The sequence below is a fragment of the Neodiprion virginianus genome, chromosome 2 (genome assembly GCF_021901495.1).
Source record: "Neodiprion virginianus isolate iyNeoVirg1 chromosome 2, iyNeoVirg1.1, whole genome shotgun sequence".
Lineage (NCBI taxonomy): Eukaryota > Metazoa > Arthropoda > Insecta > Hymenoptera > Diprionidae > Neodiprion > Neodiprion virginianus.
In genome coordinates this window covers 4,258,378-4,283,720 of record NC_060878.1, presented here as the reverse complement: position 1 = coordinate 4,283,720, position 25,343 = coordinate 4,258,378, and the positions used below count along the sequence as shown (strand labels likewise).

The window sequence follows — 25,343 nt, the reverse complement described above, 5'->3', positions numbered from 1 at the left end:
AATCTGCGTTTATTTTCACGTTGTAATTATACGTTTGATTCCGTGAAACAAACGCGTGTTCGTCTAACCTTTGCAATATACATTGAGAATTGCCTCAGACGTTTGTTTTCAAGTGCGTTTGGGTGTTTTAACAAACATTTTTTATCACTACGTTTAGCACTTGAATTATATTAAATTTTAATAAGTTTTAATTAATTAAAACGTAAATTCTATTCATCATTAGTGTAATTAATTTCTTTTTTTATTACGATTACTTCAGCTATCAGTTTCATTATCAGTTACGAGTTTGCAAATAAACGTCAAGTTTATATAAAAGACTGTAATATTGTATGTAATATATGATGAGTTTTTTTTTTTTTTTCGTTTTTTTTTTCATAAATTAATCTACAATCGTTATCTCTATCTTAGTGTTTTACATTGTATTTATTGAATCTCGTTCTATCCGTTCTTTCAACTCTCTGTCGTACGAAATAATATCCAAGAGGAAAGAAAACGTAAGCAATTAAAATCCTCACCTTTGCTCGCGTTGTGAGAAAATTAAAAATTGAAAAGTGCGATTGGCACCCTGTGGTATAAAACAGTTTACATTATAGATATAGAATATTAAATACTTCGGTTACTCTCACGGCTACGACTACGTAATAAATACGAATATTCCTTTAGTATGGATCAGTACTTTTTTTTTTTTTAAACTTTTTTTCGACTTTTCTTTCCTTAATTTGTCATCTTCTTTAATGTTCAACCTTATCTTATCTAAACGAATTAGAAATACTTGTAATATTAATAGAGATACATATATTTGGTGTGATTCGTAATTTGTAAGTGGGAGAAAAAAAAAACAACGAAATGCTATAATGCGATATTACGGAATAAAAGAATGCAACAAGTGATCGAGTAAAATTGAATAAAATATTACTTTGTAGATAAAATTGTTTACCTTGCGGTTTCATAAAATTCTGAAACGTCAATACCTGAAGGGTAAAGATATCGAATAATCGTACAATAGAGATACTAATGTTACTAAAAAAAAAAAAAAAGTCAAGTATTGATACTCCACCATAAATGAAAGATCGCGAAGCAAAACAGGCGGAAAATTTTGCATGCACGCGATAAAATATTCGAGTAGAAATTATTCTTAGTTTACAGTTATTTTTGTATAATTATTAGAATCATTAGAGTCTTATAATCTGTACATGAGTTATGATAATAGAAGTGGCAATAATAGTAGTAGCTCAGTTACATTCAGACCATTAATCTTAAGTTTTACCACATTCAAATATTTACATTGCGTTTGTTTAACGATTTGACGATGTATGAAAGAGGAGGAAAAAAAAGAAAAAAAAATAGGTTAACTGGTTACCACTGGCGCGTATTAAAGATAAAGCAAATTAATCGTGATCATGTGTATAATTATGAAGCATTATAACATAATTTGTGACTATTATTAAACAAACTTTCGATAAAATCAAATTGTCGTTGAATATTATAATATCATATTCATATGCTTGTTTACCCGTTCTTTAAGCATTTTATGTGTAATTGAACGGAAAATTTTTTGACCCGCAGTCTTGTTACAGTTTTTAACTGCTGTACAGTATATTTATAGATCCAGATCAATCACCACCAAGAAATTCATCTCGTAATTTGTCGATGGTCAAAACTTATCTAAAAATTATATAAATCTTACGAATTCGTTTCCGTTTCTTTTTGCGCACATTATTTTACAAGCGATTATATCCCGTGAAATTGAGGCAGGAAAGAACCGAAATAAGATTATACGTTATTAAAAAATCAATAATTAAATATTAGTCATGGTAAACGCTTTTTGAACTGCAGAATAATATCGCGGCATGTTATTCTTAAATTCTATCTGATCCTGATCCAACGATCGATCGTCCTGCGAATAAAAATGTTTTACCAATAATCGGTAAGAAAATTTCAGGTTATCCAAGGTGTCTATACACGGTACACAAGTCTTACATTCTAGCGAATAGAAGGCAACAGATTTCTGTCTTACCGCAATGGTAGTCTTTCAATGTTCGAGAACATGATTACATAGAGAAAAAAAAAAAAAAATGCTAAAATAAATAAATAAGTAAATAAGCGTACAGTCGCGATTTAAAAATTGACACCATATATATTTTGACATTATATATATATATATATATATATATATATATATATATATATATATATATATATATATACGTCGAGTAGCAATTCGTAAATCACGACTGGGGCTGATTATTCGTCTTCGTCAAAGTTAAGAAATGATAATAATAATAAAGATAAACACACGCTAGAAACGGAAAACGAACAGAAAAAATAATCGTCGCCGTAATAACAACAACAACAACAACAACAAAAACAACAACGAGAATAATTTTCTTTAAACTGGAGGCAGGGCCCAGAGTGTTGCTGTTTTATCGGCGGAGGTGCTGAGGAATGAAAATTCAGTCGGATGCCAGCGACCGGATATGACTTTGTCCTGATGTTGGGCTACGACGACGCTGGGTAACGGCATCGTTAAATCGCCTGTAAAACAGATTAAGAAAACGGAGTGAAAAAAAAAAGTAACAATGAGTCGAATAAATTTTGATAAGTTTGGTTTTTTATTTGTTTTATTTTTTATTCGTATTTCTTTGTTTCATTTCACAGAATTTTATACCATCTTACCTTGCAGGTCGGTCAAAACAAGTTTATTATCGTATCCACCTGTGAGGAGATAATAAGCGGAAGGTGAAAACCTGATGCTTCGAATATCGGACGCGTGGGGCTTGAAGCACTGAACTGTCCGACCACCGCGTATGTCGAATAGAACGCAGCTGCTGTCCTCGTGTCCAGAGACGAGAAGTCTTCCTGAGGGATCGACGCACAAAGCTGCGACCGGACTTCCGACCTGCAACGGTATCAGATGCTACTCAGGCAAGTAAGGAAGTCAAGTTCCCCGTGAGATTCTCGCGTGACCGATAAAAATCTGATCATCGTAAGGGTGCGTGTTCCGTCACATGTAATGCGACGAAGATTAGAAATGAGAAATGAAGAAACGAGAAATCCCTAATGGCAGTAAAATTTACGTAGGAGTGCTGGATAAAAAATTTGATCAGATATTTTATCGGACGGGAAATGAAGAGAGAAGGAAAAAAACAAATAAAATAAACGAAAAAATTTTAATTATGGGCAAGACGAAAGAAATCCGGTAAAATTGAAACTAAATGCTACTACGTTGTTTTTTCAATTAAAATCTGTGAAGAAAATCAAGTTTGATTTAAACTAAATATCGATTTGCAGTTGGAGAAGAAATTTCTGTCAGAGAAAACACGATGCTGACGGATTGAAAGAAATATCCTTCAAGACGTTGAGTGTTGTACATGTTTTCGTATTTCTTTTATTTTTTTGTTTTTATTTTTTCGTTTTTGCTGTTCGTTTTTAAAACCGACCTTGAATAAAAAATGAAAACACGTGTCGTTTCAAATCGTTCGTTAAATCGCTACTAAAATCTGTACAACGAATCATCACACGCTTGAAACTCGTCTAAATTAGGAATCTAAAATCACTTCCAAGTACGACGGAAAAATAATTTAGAAAATCAAAAAAAAATAAATAAATAAATAAATAAAATCGCATAATTCCCGTGTACACGACTGTTAAATTTCGTCGCCAAACTCGTTTCTTCCAATAACAGAAAAGAAGTAAGGTGTAATGAGAATAGCTAAAGACTATTATCTAAATAGCCAGCCACCAGGCGTTGCGTGTAAAAAAAAAAAGAAGAAAATATATTTGTAAATTCAATAAAAATATGATCGGCGCAGGAATATAGCAGAGTACAACAAAGTGAGATAGAAATATATCATTCTGAAATCTAACTAGTGAAAAATCACTCACTCTGCTACCAGGAACAGTTGCCGGTGTGACCATATTAACGCATCCTCTTGTCCTGAGGTCCCAGAATCTTACGGTTTTGTCCTGGGATCCGCTAACGAACATCGCTCCACCCCAATTATACAACGTTAATACGTGCCCGCTGTGTCCGCTCAATGCTTGAAAGGGTGTACCGGTCGCGCAATCGGTTACGTATATTTTACAATCACCGGCTCCTCCGCTTATCAATAAACTCGATTTGTTCGACGTGTCCTCGAGGAAGCATAAATCCCTCACTGTGCCGTCGTGCATCGTCAGCTCGACTTCTTGGCCTGAAACAGGTGTTGATTTATCAATGCTTGACGGATCGATGTTGCGAAGAAAATATAGCAACGGCGATCGTAATGATAAAGAATAATAACGGATCCTAGACTTTCCGGTAACGGCTGGAAAACTAATTTTCATTTCCTACCTGGAACTGTATTTTTCTATTGTGGTAAAAAATGAAAATAGTCGAGTACTGAACGGTAACCGGAACTAAAAATTTGTCTGTGTTGAAAAAAAAATTCAAAAATATCAACCCGTTACGAAAATAAAATCAGTTTATAAAACTTTCGACTACTGTTATTTTCTACGTTTTCCTTTTTTTTTTTTTTTTTTATCTATTTTCATCTCTACAATCATCAACTTTCGATGCAACCAATTAACGGAACAGTATTTCAAGAAGCACGAAGTACTCGTTACACATTTTCGCCAATTCTCGTTCAGTTATAATATCTGGACACTCGACGACTTTGTGCCACAGAAAAAAATAATTGTACTGCGGAATACGTGGGCTAATTGCAGCAATTTGTAAAATTAAACTGACGCTGCGGTTGGTGACAAAAAAAAAAAAAAAACGCGTTGACCGTGTCAAAGTCCTCGCAAAGTGAAATAAAACGGTGAAATTTTGAAATTTTACTTTCGTTGAAAATTACTTGACGTCTGGATCAGCGAGTAAAGAATTAAGAAGGAAGTGTAGCTGTTTTATATATACATATATATATATATATACGTATATAATATAAAAGTAAAACCGCAAGGCGACCGAAGGGGAAGAAAGTGAGAAATTAAAGCAAGTCATTTTATAAAAGTCTTCGCAGTGATTCGGTGCAGCAATAAATTTGTGCTGCCTAAATTTCGAAGCGTGTCGCAGCTTTCTTACAAGCGAAAGGTCATCTCTCATTGTCAGGTTCGTTACATTAATACAATCGAGTTGTTGTAAGTCGTGTGAATTCGCTTTTGATTTCATTCGAATTCACCTCTCGCTTCTCGCATACCGCATATTATACATCGATACAACATCCGCAGGATAAAAACAGCCATTTGTCAATATCGTGTATAACAATCACGGATAAAGATCTTCGATAATCGTCGTTCCTATTCATGCGTATAAAAAAAAGAGACACGCAATGTACAGTCCTGGAAGAATTGAAATGAAATAGTGATACCTAATGGAATAAAAAAAAAAAAATTGGGAATGTATAATTTTCTAATAATGGGCAAAAATAATCGATTATTTTATCAGGATTAATCGAGTGTAATTGATTAGTTTTTTCGAATCGATTGATCGATGCATCGATTATTTTGAGCCGAGTGACCGTCGCTTAAATTTTCTCATTATACCTTCCAGGTTCGAGTTTTCAGCGTTGAATCGCATCAGCTTGACGGTTTTGTCGTTACTTCCGGTTGCCATAAGCTGTCCATCCGGTGTCCATGCCAAACAATAAATCGAACCCTTGTGATGTTTTGTTCGTTTGAACAAAACTGTAGGTTGATAAGTCTGGTGGTCCTCCCTGCGACAGAAGATTAAAGAATAAAATTCAAAGTAACAACAAATCGGTGCGGCTGAATAAACGAGACAAATTATACGCGCGGTGAGGAAATAATTAAAGATTCCCGAGAGAGAAGCTAAGCGCACTTTCTTCGATTGGATTGTGGGATATTCCCAGGATTCGCCTGAACGTCGAGTCGCGTTTATTGTAAAAGTAACGTCCGGGTTACTAATTAATTAAACGGAGTAAATCACGGTCTATTATAATTATTATCATCGTTATATGCACCGAGGAAAATTGCAGAGCGAATAATATATGAACAAAAGCCGGCTGTGGGAGAGAGAAAATTACAGGTGGAAAAATTTTTCTTTAAATAAAAATAGTAAAAAGTTTGCGATCCAAGTAGGTATGGTATGCGTGCACACACGAGTGCGACTTTCTCTTTTTATAAACATTTATGTACCCGAGCACGCAATTAATTAAATATATAACACAAGGTATTAACCGTATGAAGATTTCCAATTTTCCCTGCACTTTTTCCCTCGTTGAAATCCGCTGTTTGACTGCGCATTTTTTATTTTACATCGCGAAATTTAAACCTACGAATTGTCGACGAAAAATTAACGGCAAATATATATATAAAAAAGGAAAAAAAAATTTAAATAAAAAATAATAAATAAAACCGCGACCATTTACGCTTTTTTTATTCATTTTTACCTGGCCTACGTATAGTTGCTGAAATTAATGCTATTATACGTTGGTAGAAATCGTTACGAAATAGCAATAAAAAACGGGTCTTAATTAGATGCATGTGTGACAATTTACGGTCCCAATTTACGGATCGAAAAACAATTTGGTGACAGAATATCGCAAGCATCTTCGGATCCATCGGACACGAATATAATTATACAGTAAAATAAGCGTAACGCGACAAGTTGCGATATGTGGTCATGAATAATCGTTTATAATTAAAACCGTAGAATTTTTTTTTTCCTGTACAAAATTTTACCAAGCCACGGCCTTGAGATGTGAATTATAATTTACACACACACACACACACACGTATATATATATACCCGATTTCTCATCATTTCGCGGGACGGATATAAATTCCTTTTCTTGTTTTTTTTTTTAATTCTCGTTTTCTCTTGGATCGAAAAAAAAAAGAAAAATGAACAACAAAAAAAAGTTGCAACGATCTTTGGAATAAAAATCTATCTCCAAGGACATCTTAAGTTTATAAATTCTTTCCCGAGAGAATAATTGTACCGAGAAAAATGCGAAAGTATTGTATTGTACGTTGAAAATCGTCTTCTGGGATTTCCTACGTTTAGTAAAAACCTGACTTAACGCTTTTGATCTCTGACAACAGCTTGATGTATGGTATACTAAATTATTTCCATTTCGGTACATCACGCTTTTTAAACGACGAGTTGCACCTATATATGTATATATATATATATATATATGTACGTATACCTATATTGAGAGACACAACGTACATGGGGCATTGATTTTTTTTTTTTCTTTTTTTTTTTCCCAACCAATTTTCCTATACACACCAACTTTCTAAACGCTACATGCATTAAGTCCGGGCGCTGCAGAAGCGACTGTAATTTTATAACCAGCTGCGGCACTCTCGAGACGAGCGAAGAGAAGATATCCTCGGAATCGCGTCCGAGAACCACATTGACATCTTAATATGGCGCGAATGAATGCGCGTTATTATTTAAATACAAGTGTACAAGGCGTTATTCCGAAGAAAAAAATGTTGAAAACCCGTTTTATAAGGTAAAAATTTTCATACGCTGAGAAAAATTTCATTCGTTACGGTAACTGGAAAAGTTGAGTGAAACAGGTGTCGTTAAAAAAAAAAAAAAAAAAAAAAAAAGAACTGTTTGAATATTGTTGGAATTACGAAAAATCGCTTCCGAATATATATTACACAGAAAAGCGAGAAAATATGGGTTCTTCACAGGCGTGTTTTCGTTACAGTAAATGTTACTACGTCAGCGAACAATTTACCGCTTCAAATTATTCGACTTAATTAAGAAGAGAAAAATAAGAAACAAAATAAAAGAAAACATCGAATTAAGATTCTGAAAATCCGTTCATAATTCACCGAATCGTATCAGCGTGTTAATAACCGGAACCAAACCGAAACCGGAACCGTGAAAGAGTTAGCGGCGTCATGGGGAGTATAAAAATTATGGCTTATGCATTTCTATAGAGTATAATAATTAAGAAAAGGAAAATAAAAACCCGTTACAAAATACATAATCAAGTAATCGGATGGTCGAAGGTAATAATATAATCTTTTGTACAGGGCCAAGCTTCCATTACTAATGAGAAAGTACATCCATAAATTACCGGTCAGTTACACTCGTAATATGTAACAGGATAAATAAAATTCAATAAATATAGTGCGAGATGAAATGCATAGAACCGCAGAAAAAAACGATACAATGAAATCAAATTTACTGAAATTAAATGACAATTGTGTACAAAACAGATTGACAATTTTATATTCTTCGTTACAAGCTTGTCTCTAAATCTGAACTAAATTAAATTAGCTCTCGACAAATCTCGAATCAAGTTTCAAGTTAAATCGACCGGAACGTGACTTTAGAAGAAAGAAATTAAAACTTGCAGCAAGAAAGTATCAATTTTTTTATATTCCTCTGCAAAACTAAAAAAAACTCTGCAGAGATAATTGTTCAAATATGTACAAATAATTTATACATATATATATGTGTGTAGTATAATATGTACGACGTTTCTAAACTGAAAAATATAATTCTTCAACTAGATACTCGACTGAAATAAAATTGAATTTCTCGGCAATTGCGTTATATGCTCCGTTTGGCATCAAGGCTCGCGGAGAGTCGTTAAAGGATAGAGGCTCGAGTTGATTTTCAACGTTGTTGTTGTTGTTGTTTTATCTATTTATTTATTTATTTATTTACATTTTTTTTTTTTTGTTTCGTTTTGTTTCCCTTCACTTTATCCTTTTCATTTTACATCATTTCACCTATAAAAGCAAGCGAAGAGCCGCTAGACTTGGCTCAACGAGGAGAATTGCATTCGTAATTCGACATGCACATCTTTTATTGCGATATGAAAATATCTTTTATTCACGTTTTTTTATTTTCTTTTTTTTTCTTTTTTTTTTTTTTTACTCAAGCCTCATTTTTACGAAACGTTTGCGAAAATCAACGCAGAAGGCCGAAGCAACGACTTAATTTGAGAAAATCAACCGGACGTTTTGACACCGAAGAATTACGATCGTATCCTGTGAGAGAAATTGCACCTCGTACGGTACGAAATGATAAATCGTATTCCGTACGATTACACGTGTGTATTACAGATGATCCAGATAGATCGAGTGTATGTCATGTATCAACAACAGGATACATCTGATAAATCACCGAGTCTAAAATGCAGTACGAAACGAAAATCTGGGTCCGACGATTTGTCTTGAAATAATTCACATTCGTCAAGAGATTTTAATCTCTGCTCCAATGCTCGATAAAGAACGTGAAAAAAAAAAAAAAATAAACACGGGTGTATACATTTCACTCAACTATCATCGAACACAATAAATCACAATCTTTACCGCTATAACACGGCGTTAAAACTGATCAGAGAAATTATTGGCCACGGTTGAAACTTTCGCCGTTGCGTATTGTCGGGTGTTCGCTTTGAGTGTAAATATCACGTACGTAAAGCACTGTTTGAAAAAAGAGTAAAAAAAAAAAAACAGACAACAATTACCGTTTCTCAATAACAAAACCGCCGCAATTAATTTCTGGCGACAAAGTAATCGTTTGTAATAAATGGATGAAAGAAAAAAAAAAATTGGAGGGTTAATCGACCGTTATATGTAAAACAATCGCCTATATGAGATATAAACTGTATACGGGGCATTCCGCGTCAAAGCAAAGGGTCATCGGCCCAACCCCCTGAGATTTTGATGTCCAATTGATAGTTTTTGGTTTGTTTCGCTGAAAAATAATCCCTCTAATTTTTCGAATTATTTCAGACATTTTTTAAAAGTGTGGCGACATCATGAAGTTAAGATATATATCTTATTCGCACGATGACGTATATTTTTAAAATCGGTGAGACGTTTTTTTTTTTGTAAAATCAGGAACTTGAAAAAACACATTTTTGTGCCACGGTTTTCAAACGGGATGAGAATCCTCGATAAACTCTTTTCTTAGAATTTATTTTTAACGACGGTTTTTATTTAGTGAAAAATAAAATAAATAGAAGCGCCGTTGTGGTAAAAAATAAAACAACTATTTTCTTTTCGTTTCAAGAATAACAACGAAGGAAACGATGGTTGATTAAAAGAAAAATAATAATAATAATAACAATAATAATAACAGAAACTCGTTAACCAGAAACTTTGAATGAAATACAGAATTTATTTAGGGAAACTGCATAATTTTTTATCATATTTCAATGTTAATTTCATATAATTATGCACTTGAAAGAAAACGTAGGTGAAAAGTACAGGTAATGAATAATTTGGAAAAATTAGAGGTATTATTTCGGACCGAAAGAAACTAAAAAAATCCGTTCCTCATCAGAATCACCAATCCGGAATTGCCCCGTATGTATAAATTTACGATAAATAAATAATTTACAATTTAATATAACTCACCGAACGTCGCTGAGCTTCGGATAAGCGCATATTCTTAGTGTCTTTGAGTTTGAGCCAACGGCGTATAATTTTCCATGCGGGTGAAATTCGGCGCATCTTACAGCCTGAACATCCTCGAGAGCGGTTACGGGAACAAATCTTGGACGACCTCCGCTGCTGCTGCCATTGCTGACGTCGAGGTCGGGTCTCGGTTCCTGCTGAAAATAGACGAGAAAGAAAAAAAATGAAAAACACACAGTTAACGAAAAATGCAAAAAGAAAATTTAAACACGCACGTATAGTTGTAATTTCGTAGCGAAACGCGGTGCGGAAATCGAGTTTAAGGTGAGAAAGATTTTACAACGGTGAAAGGACAAACAACCGGTGGAATTAATTAATTAAAGTTTAACAAAGAACCACTGAATATACCTACGAACAAACAGCAAACGCGTCTCGTGTACACGCATATGGCGTTTATCAACGGCATAATCGAAAATTGAGTATACAAAGTTGGAGGCGGATCGACTATAATCGTTTCTGTAACTGAAACCGCGTGCCGAGAGTTTAAACTGCAAGGCTGCTACTGACAATGAATGGTGTTTGTAATACAGGCGAGGGAAGTCTGAACCGATTCGGGAAGACGGTGATCGAAATCGCCTGGAATTGCAACAACTCGAAGATGCAATGACTCTACTCTACTAGAGCTGAGTTGTAAGATTTGCTGTATAAAACCGTCAAGCTATGACGATGACGAAACGACTAATGGAAATAGAAAGTCGGACCTAACGCTGAACGGAATCGCTTGGAAAATATTCGTACTTTAGTCAATTTAGCCGATTCGAGCAGCTGTTTTTAGGAATGTTGGAAAATTGACTGAGAGAAATTTTTCGTTACGGTTACCGCTCGGTTATTATTTATTTTTATTTTTTACCACAATAGAAAAATATAGTTCTAGGTAGAAAATGAAAATTAGTTATCTAGTACCCGTCGCTGTTCTTTCTCGTTACGATCACTGTTGCTATATTTTCTTGCAACTGTTGCGAAAATTTAACGCTCGCGATAAATTGACGTTAAAGCATTGTTTAACTAAAAAAAGTGGAGTAAGCCTCACAAACTGATTCAGCGTTGCAATAACCAAAAAAGGATCGACGATAGCGCAAAATGGTTAAGCGTGTCTCGTTTTTCGTTATTCCAACAATATTGAAACAGTTTTTTTTCAACGATACCTGTTTTACTCAATTTTTCTAGTTACTGTAACAACTGAAATTTTTCACAGTGTGGTTAAGAATAACCTAAAACGATCTGATCACGATAAACATCGACTGTATATATCCTAATTCACGGGGGGAGATGAGAGCAGAAAAATGCAGAATCCGATCCAAATTTTTTCATCGTTCTCTGGTAAAATGTGTATATATTAACAATAACGTTTAAATACTGGTTCAAAATTGCGAGATAATATTACCGCCTAAATATATACAACTAATTGATGTGATTAATATTTAAATCGTACAATAATTTTTCTCGTCACAGTTGAAAAATTCATCTTCAAAACAAGAATCTTTAAATTTCATGCATGCATTATTGATTATTATAAAGATACAAAAATTCTCGCCAAGATAATAAAAACGTTGTATAAAGTACAATTAAAATTAGTACAGTGTGTATACGTATAACAATTATATTTACAGTCACGAAAGGACTGTTAAGGAGGTTAAATCGTGAATATTACGTTTGAACGATCGTCCAACCGGCGAAGCTTTTACTTTTGAACGTTAAATCTCGGTAATGTGAAGCGCGTGTAAAGTGTGAAGCGAAAGAGAAAAATAACTAAAAAAAAAAAAACTTGAAAATTTAAATAATCTTCTACGCTCTGCGATAATGATAATGACGATGATCATGTTACCTGATAATATAAATTTGCTTTGCAAATGTGTTAACTTTTCGACGTTTCCTAAAACCGTACATCAAACCGCGCGCACGCGCAAAGCAAAGCAAAGCAAAGCAAAGCAAGCTCTATAGTTTTAAAGTACCTACTTTGGTTTAAAGTTACAGCTTTGCTCGTTCGGTTCAGGCCGCGATCGTTTCGCAAAATTAAGGCAATAAAGTCACGAGCTCATCTACTTTCACCAATTTACAGGGAAACTCGCCTCGCACCGGCAGCTTAAAGCCACCGTACGTCGTCGGACAACAAACTTTACACTTTGTACCAATATGGTTCCATTCTTTGTCCCTTCGAGGTCGCACCGAAAAGCATTTCCCTTTCTTTTTTTTTTTTTTTTACAAGCTTTTTTTTAAACAAACTTCAAAACCACGTCAAATATTAATTTTAATCTACACTGTTTCATTATTTTTAGTTTATTTCGTGTAATATATATCCATATATATATATTTTTAAAAAACGTCATTACAAAAATTACCATTTTGCTGTTTCAGAATAAGTGCAGTCGTTGAATTTCAAAAAATTCTCAGTCATTTGACGCTGTATCGCATGGTTTGCTTGATTTGCGAAGTAACGAGTTTTTTTTTTTTCTTTTTTCGAAAAATGCAACAATGCAATAACGTTACAAACTTCAATCTGATATATATTATACGTAGTACGTACGTAACATGTTTACTAACTATACTGATCGGTCTTATCTGAAAATGGGATAATAATGTCTTCCATTCGCATATTTATACGTTGTAAGTGTAAAATATGCAGCTATCGTGAAAAAGTAATTGAAAATTGAAATAAAATAATATACACGTATGCACATAAATACGTAAAATAGACGGCAACGTTGGATTTTAATCATCGGATTGCACGTGATCGTTTTTTTTTTTGTACACCCGCAGAAGAAGATTAATAATTGAGCGTGAAATCACGTATAATGTACAATTAACCGAGGTCTCGATTTGTTATTTTCTTTTTTTTTTTTTTTTTAAATTTTTTTCTAGTTTTTTCCTCGTTGAATAAAATTTCTGTTTCGCCCGTAATACAATAATATACGTAGCGACGAATTACGGCGAAACTATAAATGCCACGGCGGCGATATCGTGACGCAACGTTACGTATTAAGTATAATTTTATCGCACAGGTTGACATTTACAACAAGCTAGAAATGTACGGTTGTTCGATTATAAATTTAAATTCGTCTTAGAACTTACGGTCTGAGAAGATGCCGAGCCACGCGTGCGCGTTCTTGGTACGAAGGTGACAATAAATAAATAAATAAACAAATAAATCAAATAAAATAGCAAAGTAAAAAGTGCTTTAGAGATCGTTTGTGTCCTCGCTTCTCGTTGGACGATCATCGTCATTGTCATTATCATTATCATAATCATTATCATTATCATTATTATTATACTGCTGCGGGATAATTTTACAGTGTTATACATATATATTAATATGCCAGACTAACGATATAAGGTGTGATAAAAAAAAAAAAAACTTGTCCTACGATTATTTTATAGACCTGGCAGAGAAAAAATTGTTTTTTTTTTTTTTGTTTTCTTCTCACCGTGAAAACCGATCTGCAGGAAATTTTTCTCTATTTAACCTAAAGTCTACCTTTTCCGTAAGAAAAATTATTGTTGTTTTTGTTGTTGTTGTTGTTGTTGTTATTGTTGTTATTATTATACTGTTAAAATTATAATCATCACGCAAATAAGTCACGAAGGCTCGACCGCGTTATCGGATTTTAACGCTTTCGCGAAGCTGAAAAACATCCGTTAAAATTATTACTACAGTGGGAATCGATTGAAGGAGAATTTTTTATTTTTTTTCAGTTCCATTAACAAAAGTCAAATCGCGAAGACGGATTAACCGGATCAGAAAATCCTAGCGAAATTTGTTGAATATGCAGGTAGGAAATAGAAAAAAAAAAATTTTACTGATTTTGTGCTAAAAATATGTGCATTGCTAATCATTACATCGATTGACTTTCTTAAACATACGTATAAGTTGATGTACAAGGCGGGATTTATTTTCGTACTGAAATGTGGATAAGTTTAAATCGCTGTAAAAATTTAATTATTATCATTAGCTCAATGTACAGGGTGTCCCAATTTAATAAACTCATTACGTTTTCAGTTTAAATTGAAAAATGTGTCCTATAAAAGTTTTGTGGTTCCGACCAGTTTCTTTTTTTTTCTTTTTTGTTTATTTTTTAATGAAATCGTACATTTTCGTTTCGACTCAAATATTCTTTCTTCAAAAATGTGCTTCTTCTTTTTTTTTTTTTTTTTTACAAAGCGAATAATTCGTGAGATACAGGAAAAAATCAAATTCCGGAAGACACGGAGAGGTCGAGACGCGATGAATAGAATCACTAACGCGTACAGAACAAATCCGAGTGCAATCCTTTCGAATCCACCTTCCCGTGTCTCGCAGAATTTGATTTTTCGATGTATCTCACGAATTATTCACTTTGTATATATAAAAGAGAAAACAAAAAAAAAAATAAAAATTGCCCGACAAAGTTGTACATTTTCGATTAAAGAATACATTTGAGTTTAAACAAAAATGTATGATTCCAATTTTGAATAAAATTCAAAAGTTAATAATTAGCGAAATTCGAATATCCGTTGGAAAATTGTTATTATTATACATATACAGAGTCTTCCGAATTGGATTATGTTTCGGAGATGATCGTGAACATATCTGCCATATATGTATATTCGCGACGAGGGAAAGCGTTTCAATATATATATACGTATATACGATTCTACGAACAGATATTACCAATCTGGCGATATTATACCGTCGCTAGGTTCTTTCCATCTCTTCGACTCTCGTCGTTAAAATATTTTACTTTTCACCTAGTATTACTATATAGTTCTCGAACAGCGATTTCACGGTTTCTGAAACCTGATTTAAACCGCTGAAATAAACCGTCACAACCGATCTATGTACAAGAATTTTTATTACAAATCTGTGATACGATTATCCACGTTTCGTCCCAAATATTTCTCACAGTTAAATTGTATCGTTGAAACGCGGAGGGCAGGAAAATTTTACAGTTTTATAAACAATTATTATTTTTTTTTTGTTTTCAACTAAAATCACCGAACACCGAATATTTGTGTCTCAATTATTCAGCGACATCTCTAATATAATTAGACGAAATATCTAGCCGATATTTTTGATCACTTTGTAGTTAAATCGTTAATGAAATATCCGTATAACATTGTCGTTGATTTCCGGAATATGTCGTTCGTAATATCAGCCGATATTGAAAAAAATATATAAAGATGCTTGCATAATTTATACGCCCCGTAATTAAATTAGTGTCTAATTCAATCGGGTATTTTTATACCGACAATAAATGATGACGAATAAAGAGTTGTTCGGGGAAATAATAAAAATTTAATCGAAAAACGTGAAACTTTACCAGAAATATAAAAAATTATTCAGTTATACGCGTATGTAACCTTTACCAACGGATTATACAATATTTCCGTGAGCATAATCTTGTGTCGGCAGCTGTTAATTACCGCGCCTTTCGACTAACGCATTTTGCGCAACTTCCGGGTTCACCGAGAAAGTAATCTTTACGCGCGTGCGTTTGTTTATTATTTTATCCCTAGTTGAAAGGTCGAAAGGGGTAAAACTCCGTTCGCAATTGGAAATTTTCATTCGTTAGCATTCGTCGGATACAATAACAATTGCGCTTGACTTCAATTTTCACTATAAAGAAAAAAAAAAAAAAAAAAAAAAACTCACCAGCTAACTTTAACGTAATTAACGAGACGTCGATCGTGTCGTTTATTTCAAAGCGATGATAAGTTGTTACGGAACACAGAGAGGCATAAATTGCAACACTGACAAAAAAAACCTGCCATAATGGATAAAAGGATAAGCTGATCACGTTGAACGAATACAGTTTAATTAGTTCAATATTCAAAGTTTTTTACTGAATTTTTCTAGTTACTATAAAAAATGAAATATTTCTCAGGGGCATTTCACTGGCTTTTTTTTTTTTTTTTTTTTTTTTTTACCACAATATAAATATATCCAGCTACATCGCTTCTATGAAAGAATAAGTGAATGAAAAATTCGAACGACCAATGATTTTGTTTCACTGACAATTAGCGATCCCATTTTAAAATTAGACGACTCTGATCGAGATTTTAACACAAAGATTTGACTTTATTACAATCACAATAATCAGGACAAATATAATGCCGATTGATCGGCGAATCCGACTGACAAATTCTGATATTTAAAATCCGGTATACAGTGAAATCTATCGAGGTGATGTATCTGGGTTGCGACATACTTTTTCAGCCACCTTTGCGTAGCGTTTATGTATATGTACATATAAATATATATATATATATATATATATATATATATATATATATATATATTGCAATAGCAGCCTTCAGAAAGAAGCAAATGATACATAATAGAAACTTGGAGAAGATGCGTAACTAGGTGTGTAAGTATACGTACACACAGACGGGGTAATAAAATCTTGCTCGAATCACGTACAACCGTGATGATGATGTTCAAACTCTTGCCGTGTTTGTGTACATAAACATATATATATATAATACAGCTTTTATAAAAATTACTGTCCTGTACTTCGATTTTAATTTCTTTCCGAGTCCAACATTTTCTCTCAAACGACAACTGGTTATATAATACAATTGTTTTCGTAAATGTATAGAAATACGACATGAATTTCAATATGTTAGAAAATAAAGAAATATGTTAGAGTTTATGATCGATGATTGCAACGTTGGTAAAGAAAAGGCGAATTAGAAACGCGTGTCTGAATAATTAGAATAAAAACTATATGTATGTATAAACAAACAACGTACGATTAAAGATGACTTCAGCTTTCGTTGTACTGTAAATATTATAATAAGTGTATAATAATGTAGAATCGGTTATGATAAAAATAATCCGCTGATTTATCTCGCGTTCGCGATGCGTATCAGATTCCATAATCATTCGACGCATCTGACCGCGGAACAAATAAATATGCAAGCATAGTATATTATATACATATACGTAAGCATATAAGTACGAGTTGACGATGAACGCTCGCATCGTGAGTGAAAAAGCCATAAAAGCCCCGCAAACTTTACTTTCGCTATTCATCCTAGTAAGACGCTTCTGCTGCGTAGCAAGCTGAACAAGATATACGTTAAAATATCAAGGTGTAACTGTATATAAGGCACGCAAACGCGACGAATACACTAATTATTTTTTTAAACAAATATACATAAGAGTTCACTCGATTTAAAGCCTTGTTTAACTAAAAAATTAGAGTAAACCTCAGAAACTGATTCAGCGTTGCAATAACCAAAAAAGGATCGACGATAGCGCAAAATGGTTAAGCGTGTCTCGTTTTTCGTTATTCCAACAATATTCAAACAGTTTTTTCAACGATACCTGTTTTACTCAATTTTTCTAGTTACCGTAACAAATGAAATTTTTCTCAGTGTTCAATATAAGAATATAATTGCAGATAATTTTTTACTTTTTCCATTTCTCTCGCTATATCTGTTCAAGTTTCTGAATACAAAAATTTCGAAATCGTTAGAACGATTCACGAAACATACAAAAAAAAAAAAAAAAAGTAGTTGTACCGAGAAGAGAAGATCTGCAGAGCAGCTCTCTTCCACCTTTCAGTTGCATCGAATGACCTACAAAATAGCGAGTGTATGCGTGTGTGTGTGTGTGTGTGAATATTTTACTCGTGTATAGACACATGTAACCTGTTTCAAGAGAGTCGGTTCACGTTCGGATAATTATGTCACGAGGAGAATCTGTCAATGAAATTACCACACGTATGTCATATATATATATAGATATATAGATTATTCATTTCTATCGCAGTCAACTAGGATACGCGAATAAGGCGCGTGTCACACAAATTATCATTTTTAAATTACGAGGTATAAGTTGCGTTACAGTGAGATGAGAAAATCGACATATACAGATAAATTTATTCTCCGGTATTATCCCGGATCAATTTTTAAACTATTGTACCTACATAGCGGACAGAGCGTAACGCGTAAATCAATCTAGGTGGGTTGTAAACTTAGCGAATCGTGCAATCATCGCGTTAGGACGATTATTAATTGTTCAGAAGACAATGATATATGGTGTAATAAATTTTGATTAAAATGAGAAAACGTTTGCAGTCAGAACAAACGGATGGGTATGATAATCGTAAAGGTAGGTACTTTGTAATATCACGGTTATTGTTATACATTTCCGTTTTAATTGGAGAAACACTTTCTAAATTGCACAGAGGGTGATAACACCGAGGATAATTATTGTCTAAATAGATTCGCGAAACGCGATCGGCTATAAAATATCTTGGATGGTAAAAATTAATGATTTGACGTACGGTTGTTGACTAACAACTTCGTACAATCACGTCATTGATCCTCGTACATATATCATATATATATATATATATCGCAATTAGTGAATGCTTGTATACACGCGTAAAATACGGACTCGCAAAAGAATAAGGTTGTGAAATCGCTTCCACAAATATATAACATACGTAGGTGAAATAAAAGAAGAAGGTAGGTTTGAAGAGTAGAAGCCACTTCTTTATACGTACTTCCTAATCGTCTAATCATTATACCAGCGTGCGCGAAACGAACGGTAGTTGAAAAATCAATTCAGGAAGCTTGCTTCTACGTGTTGGTAATTACACGTTGCGTCTATCAAACATGGCCGATACATTATAGAAAGAGGATCGAGCAATTAGAGTCGGAGAAGATCGTTCGCGTGTACCGTAGACTGAGCTCTCCTCTTCCTTGGTGTATGCAACGCGACTCCTCGATTATCAAAGTTTGAAAAACCAAAACGATATAATATCAGCTAACGAATTAGTAAACTATAATATATATATATATTAGTAAACTGTGTTAATTACCTCTTCAATAATCAAAAACCGGCGCAACGTAGCAATAAAAATGGAACTGTGTGAGGTTACAAGTTTCTTTTCACCTCCAATTACACACCTCATCTATTTCCCGATCGGTGAAAGGAAGGCTAGAGATATATATATATATACACGAGAAAGAATAAAGGAAAAGATAAGAAAACCGACCGATACTCAGAATCGTCATCACTTTGAATGACTTCCGAACTTCGCGTCGAGCGTGACTTATTATTGGATCCAGACATCGTCAAATTTTTGCAACTTCGAATCGCATGGACGTCGAGAAAGATGATTGAATATTATTTTATTTTTTTTGTGTGAATCTGACACCATCCGACGTTCAACTTCTAAATTGACCAGAAAAATTCTTCCATGGTTGTCCAGATCGGTCGATATCAGTGAATTTCAACACCGCCGATATTTCACAAGTGTATTTAAGACGAATATAACAAACCAAGTAGCTTCCTCTCCTCCTCGGAGTTTTCCCATCGCGTTGAAGTTTGTCGATACCTTCTTCGATCCTGTCCAATTTCCCGCTCTTCTCAAGCCTCTCGAATTTGGCATCGCGTCCGTCAACGTCGAGTAAATTTTCCATGGATCTCCTGCCGTGAGAAACGTTCTTATGAGGATTTGCCAAGCTGTTTCCGTTCTCGTCGTTGTTGCAGTAATCCTCCCACTCGCTGACCTCGCTCCTAACGTCCTCGAGGGACCTCGTCCTCCCTACGGAACACGTGCACGGAGGTACAGCGGTCTGTCTTCCGGCACCTCGAAGCCTCCCACGTATCCCGACTCCATCCTGAAGGACCATCATCTTCGGGGCGATACCCATCGACGGTATGTGAATCGGTGGTGGAGGCATGGCGTTCCGATACAGAGGCGTGAGGTAGTAATAGTCCCTGCCTTTGTTTTGGGCACCTCGCGGTGCCGGAAAGTAGTTGTAGTCGTGTGGTGGCATCCACTGGGTCATTGGTTCAACGGGAACCGGTCTGTAGCAAAAAGAGGGACCCCGGGATGGTGGCGTCCTGTACATCGCAGGCCAAGGTCGATGCTTTCCGTCGGTAGCGAACCTCGGGTCCATCCTGGGATCCATGATCCTAAGGTCACCCATGACGAGAATTCGTCAAATCGAGTTCCTTCGTTATCTTTCGTACCGATCACTCGTCACTTCTGATAGCCGATGGAACCAGCTTCGATATAATCACGATTCGTGGATTTTAAAGTACGCGTTTGTTCGCCGAGAGTAAGACTGGACAATTGATCACATTATTCCTGTGATCCAAAGTATTCACGATCAAGGTTGACCATGTCCCGAACTCAGGATCAACAAGTTGGACATGCTGTGTCGAATCATCAACCGATCAGCGGATCAACGAATCGAAATTGAAGTCCTCCTTTCGTATCAATCGACAATAACGATCTAGGTACACATAGGCAAAGTTTCTTGTCCGGAGACACTGAGGAGAAATCGAATTACAGACACACTCCGTTAAGTCACTCGGCACGGTTTGATTACCGATTTTTGTTTCTTACTTTTCACTTCACTTATCGATCTCACACTGATCACCTCTTACACGATTCCTTCTTTATTCTCGATCTCAGTCCAATTGTTCGACGAAACCAGTCGCACCTTGGAATCGATCTTGGAACTAAACGCACCCGTAAGATCTTTACTCCACTCACACCGTCGTCCGACGCTGTTCGGTTACAGAGGACAAGTGTATTTGGAATCGCAAAGTAGTCAGGGTACATGAAGAGCCTCGCTTCTACGGCCGACCCACTTCTTCCATTTCCCCCTCCTTCATCTACCTTCTCCTCAACCCCACTCTCAGGATTTTATCGCGATACTGAAAGCATCTTCACTCACTTTGTTCGTGTTATTACGCGAGCGTGTCTGGGTATTGGGTATCTTATACCATTGCACACTGTAAGGTACATTCGAAAATCGATAATCTTTACTAATCGTAAGAGATTGAAACCCAAAGGAAGGATTCGAACATCTTCGATCATCGTTCGTTCACTCGTCTTCGCTTATCGACAGTCGTCTCGATTTTCTTTTTACTTCTTCCTTCTCTTTTAGAGTAATTTTATTCAGGTTTCCTCCTTGTGTAGATACAGTCACAATTTCTTATTTTCTTATTCATCCACTTCTTCTTCTTCTTCTTCTCATCTAGCCAATTTTCCAGCATCGTTTCAAGTGAAACGTGATCCACCCGCGTCGAGAGAAAACGTTACAGATTCTACTCAAAGTGCGTCGAGAGAAAATTGGTAAACAAATTGATTGGACACTCGCTTCAGCGGATTATAAGCTTTCACTGCAACGGCAGCACCGTGGAGATCAATTATTTCGAGAAACGTAGATCAGCCCGGTGAATCCGATGCTGCAGTTAAATACAAGCCGAGCTGCTGCGGTATAGAAACTAAAAGCTATTATTCCCAGGAAGTGAGAACCTGTAGGCGGAGTTGTTTATTCGTTCAGCAATAGATTCTACACTTTATACGTGGATTTTACTCGAGTTTGAATTAACAATCGAGCTCGATGCATTTAAGGATAAATATCTGCACGCACTTTTACTCGCTTTGCAACATGAATTTTTATTTATATAATTTTCTCTCTCTCTCTCACACGATCAACTTTTACTTTTTGATCTCCAACATTGAATGACATTTTTATGAATCGTGCGATTATAATGTGGAAAAAAACAAACAAACAAAATATTCGAAACTACTTGCTCGGTGATTTTTAAACCCGTTTCGAAATGGTATCAAAATTAAAAAAAAAAAAAATAAAAAAATCAGCAAATACTCGTTGTTTTGGATTAAACGAACACAGGATTCGTGTTACTTTTTTTTTTTTTTTTTTTTGCATTTGTTTTTCAAGAGAGAAATCTAAAACTAGATTTTTTTTTATTCATGTTTTCTCTAATCATCAAATAATATACAAACATGTTTGTTCACGCACATATACCGGGTGGTGGTGGTGATGGTGACCCTCATGCTGTCCTGTTTTTTGTGAAAGTAATGTGTCTAGTAATTTGAACACGGAGAGGGGGTAAAAAAAAAATCCGCGACTTGTAAATTCATCATTATTTACAAAAATTTGAACTCGATCTTGTTCAAATTCACGTTTTAATGCACAACATGAGTCTGAAATTCATGATTTCTGTGTATACTTTCATCGTTCAGCGATTTAACTATATATATACTCATTTGATCGTAAAATCATTGATGCAAAAAAAAAAAAAAAAAAATGGGCCAAGAATCTGATAAGAAGCGCGATTGACTCGACTTTGGCATCCCTTTCGCTCGACGATAAATAAAAAAACGAATATATTATATTCTTCGGCAAAGGGAGCGGTAGAGAATCTGCGGCAGCGTTATCGCGAAATAAAGAAATGAGAGCGTTTTAATGACATGTTATTACGCTGGACGCGACGTCGTAAATGCAGCATGTTACACGCTCGTACCGATGGGACGAACTGCATCCGCTGTGCAACTAGATCCGGATGATATGTGCAGGATGCTGAGAGTGCTCGACGAAGATTCAGAATAAGAAGAAGAAGAAGAAGAGGAAAAAAGAAAAGAAAGACCCAATTCCAGTACGCGTTGAATTCTCTCTTCTTAGCGCTACGTTCCATTTACAACAACGCGTATTATGTATATGTTTTATATATATATACACACACACACACACACACACTAGATGAAAAAGACAACTTTCGACGATGACTGCTCGAACCTTACGAATATAAGAGACAAATAACGACGACGGTGTATTTTTATTTATTTTTTACCCTCTCGATTCAATTTCAAACAAATGGGTTTATACACGGCAAACATCGTGTTAAAAATCCGCGGGTTTACGTACGTTCGAAGAAAGTCGGCAAACGGGAATAAAATTAAGTAAAGTGAAATAAAAAAAAAAAAGAAAGAAAAACAAGTGGAAAGAAGGAAAATTAACGCCGTCGTATCATTGCCGGATGCGTGCGCGAGTGTGTGTGTGTGTGTGTGCAAGAAGAAGCGCGAAAGTCTCGTTTCGACGAAGGATCTTTCGAAAAATCAAGTATTCCGATGATGTGCAAGTTGATGTAGTACCCTACATGTATATTGTAAACACAGAGGCGGCGGAAATATCGGAAATGTGAGAGACGAGACGACAATTCCGTAAAATCGTACAGGATGTTGTATCAGGTGTGTTTGCACACTTCACTCATCACTTGTCAATTTTTACACTAAAGCATATGTTCCAAGTCGACGGTCACTTTCACGTTGTTCGCCAATCAATTCCAGGAACGAAAACTATTTTCTTTTTTTATCAGATGAATAAAGTTCGATCGATTCGATTTCATTCCTCGAAAAAAAAAAAAAAGAAAGAAAGAAATGAAAAATCTATCGCACGGTAATTAATCGTCATAATTGATGATTATTTTGTAATACCAATTTTTTCCTTAATCGATGAATATATACAGCAACGAAAATATATGAATACGAAAGTCTCGTCAAGACTGGAATTTGTATTCGAGAAATATACGTTCAACTTGTTCCTTGACGCTTCGGTCTTGCATTGACGTGTTTTTTTTTTTTTATTATTATTTACAGAGATCAATGTACTCGAGATATTCGAAAACCGCTGCGAATGCACTTTCGATCGGATCGTCGGAGTATCAATAAAATGGGCGAGAGGGAAGATGAGAGATTGGAGATTTCACGTTGTTCGAATTTTGCAATGACTATTTACAAGATCTTTCGGACAATTCTCGGCTTCTTCTAACGTACCTGCACAAATTTTACAGTTTAAAAGGTTGGAGAATGCCCAAACTCGTCGTTTGTTTGTTTAGCGTTCAATGTTAATACAACAGTTATCGATGTTTAAAAATTTGAGTCTATACGAGTCGTGGTCTGAATTTTGTAGTAGATGTTTGGAGAATAACATGTACTGAGAAGAAGCCAAATCAAATGGTTGAAACTTTGAAAAAAAATTGAATGTTTATTTATTCAACGAGACCTACATTTCCAATATTTTTTTTTTCTACACAAATAAACTTATGATTCTTACTTAACTGCGAAGCTGTGCCGTAACCGGTCAAAATCGCGAAATTGCGTCATAAAGTAATTTAATACTTTTGGACGTCTGAGGTGAATATTTGGTTTTAAATATTTCATTTTAGTTAAATATTTCAGAAGTCAAGGAATCTGATTATGGCGATAAAAAGTGTTTTTTTTATTCGTCCACGCATTTTTGGTCATTTTCTCAAATAGCGTAATAGAACAAACGATCGTTTTTTTTTTGTTCTTCTTCTTCAGCACGAATTTTCCTTTCGAAAAGCATCAAAAGAAGACCATTTTTTAGTAAAAATACGCAATTTCAATAATTAGAAAGTCACTTTTCTAATATAAGCTGAAGTTCTTAAAAATCCTCGAATTTCATGCAATAAGCAACAACAACAACAACAACAACAATAATAATAAGCAGTAATTTTGAAACAAGACAACCTGTATCGTTATTTTAGTAAACCGTTGAAAAATGTTCCTTACAAAATTACTCCTTAGTAAATAAAATACGAGCTCAAGAATAACGCTGCTTTGACTTTAATAATAAATTTCACCAGAGGTCTGATCAGATTCATCATTGTCTGGTATAGAGAAGGTCGAGAGGTTGAAATAATGGGAATTGTAGGCCATAAGCCTCGGCACGATGAAACAAGGAGCTCACGATTAACCGACATCTTTTCTTTTTTTATCATTCTTTCTAAATACCAGAAAAACTGGATTAGGTATCCTAATATATATATATATATATATATATATATTTATATACCAACCTGGGTAATTTTGGTAAATTTCTACACATGTATTCAAACTACAAATCGGGCGCTCTACAACAACGCGTTGAATAATTTGGGGTAATTGCTGAGGCAGCAAATCTGTCACTCGCATTCTTTGCACTCCAATTCACATATGACACGAATAATTGATGCACGCTGAGAAAAATTTTATTTGTTACAGTAATTAGAAGAGTTCAGTAAAACAGGTATCGTTAAAAAAAACTGTTTGAATATTGTTGAAATTAGGAAAAACGAGGCACGCCTAACCATTTTGCGCCATCGTCGATCCTTTTTTGGT

General features: G+C 34.8%; 1 protein-coding gene across 4 annotated transcripts in view; it reads right to left on the bottom strand.

The window, feature by feature from the left end:
* Positions 1-2,206: 2,206 nt before the first annotated feature.
* The window catches only part of LOC124296943 (WD repeat-containing protein 47), a 101,634-nt gene continuing 78,497 nt past the window's right edge, over positions 2,207-25,343 (bottom strand). For 3 of the 4 annotated variants that reach the window (XM_046747413.1, XM_046747411.1, XM_046747409.1), the window contains exons 6-10: positions 10,345-10,541; positions 5,527-5,696; positions 3,886-4,193; positions 2,677-2,917; positions 2,207-2,535 (exon numbers count right to left, since the gene is read on the bottom strand). In XM_046747413.1, coding sequence (XP_046603369.1) covers positions 2,390-2,535; positions 2,677-2,917; positions 3,886-4,193; positions 5,527-5,696; positions 10,345-10,541 — 1,062 coding nt within the window. In that variant the 3' untranslated portion in view covers positions 2,207-2,389. The remainder of the gene's footprint in view (positions 2,536-2,676; positions 2,918-3,885; positions 4,194-5,526; positions 5,697-10,344; positions 10,542-25,343) is intronic. The other variant, XM_046747412.1, reaches the window with a different exon arrangement.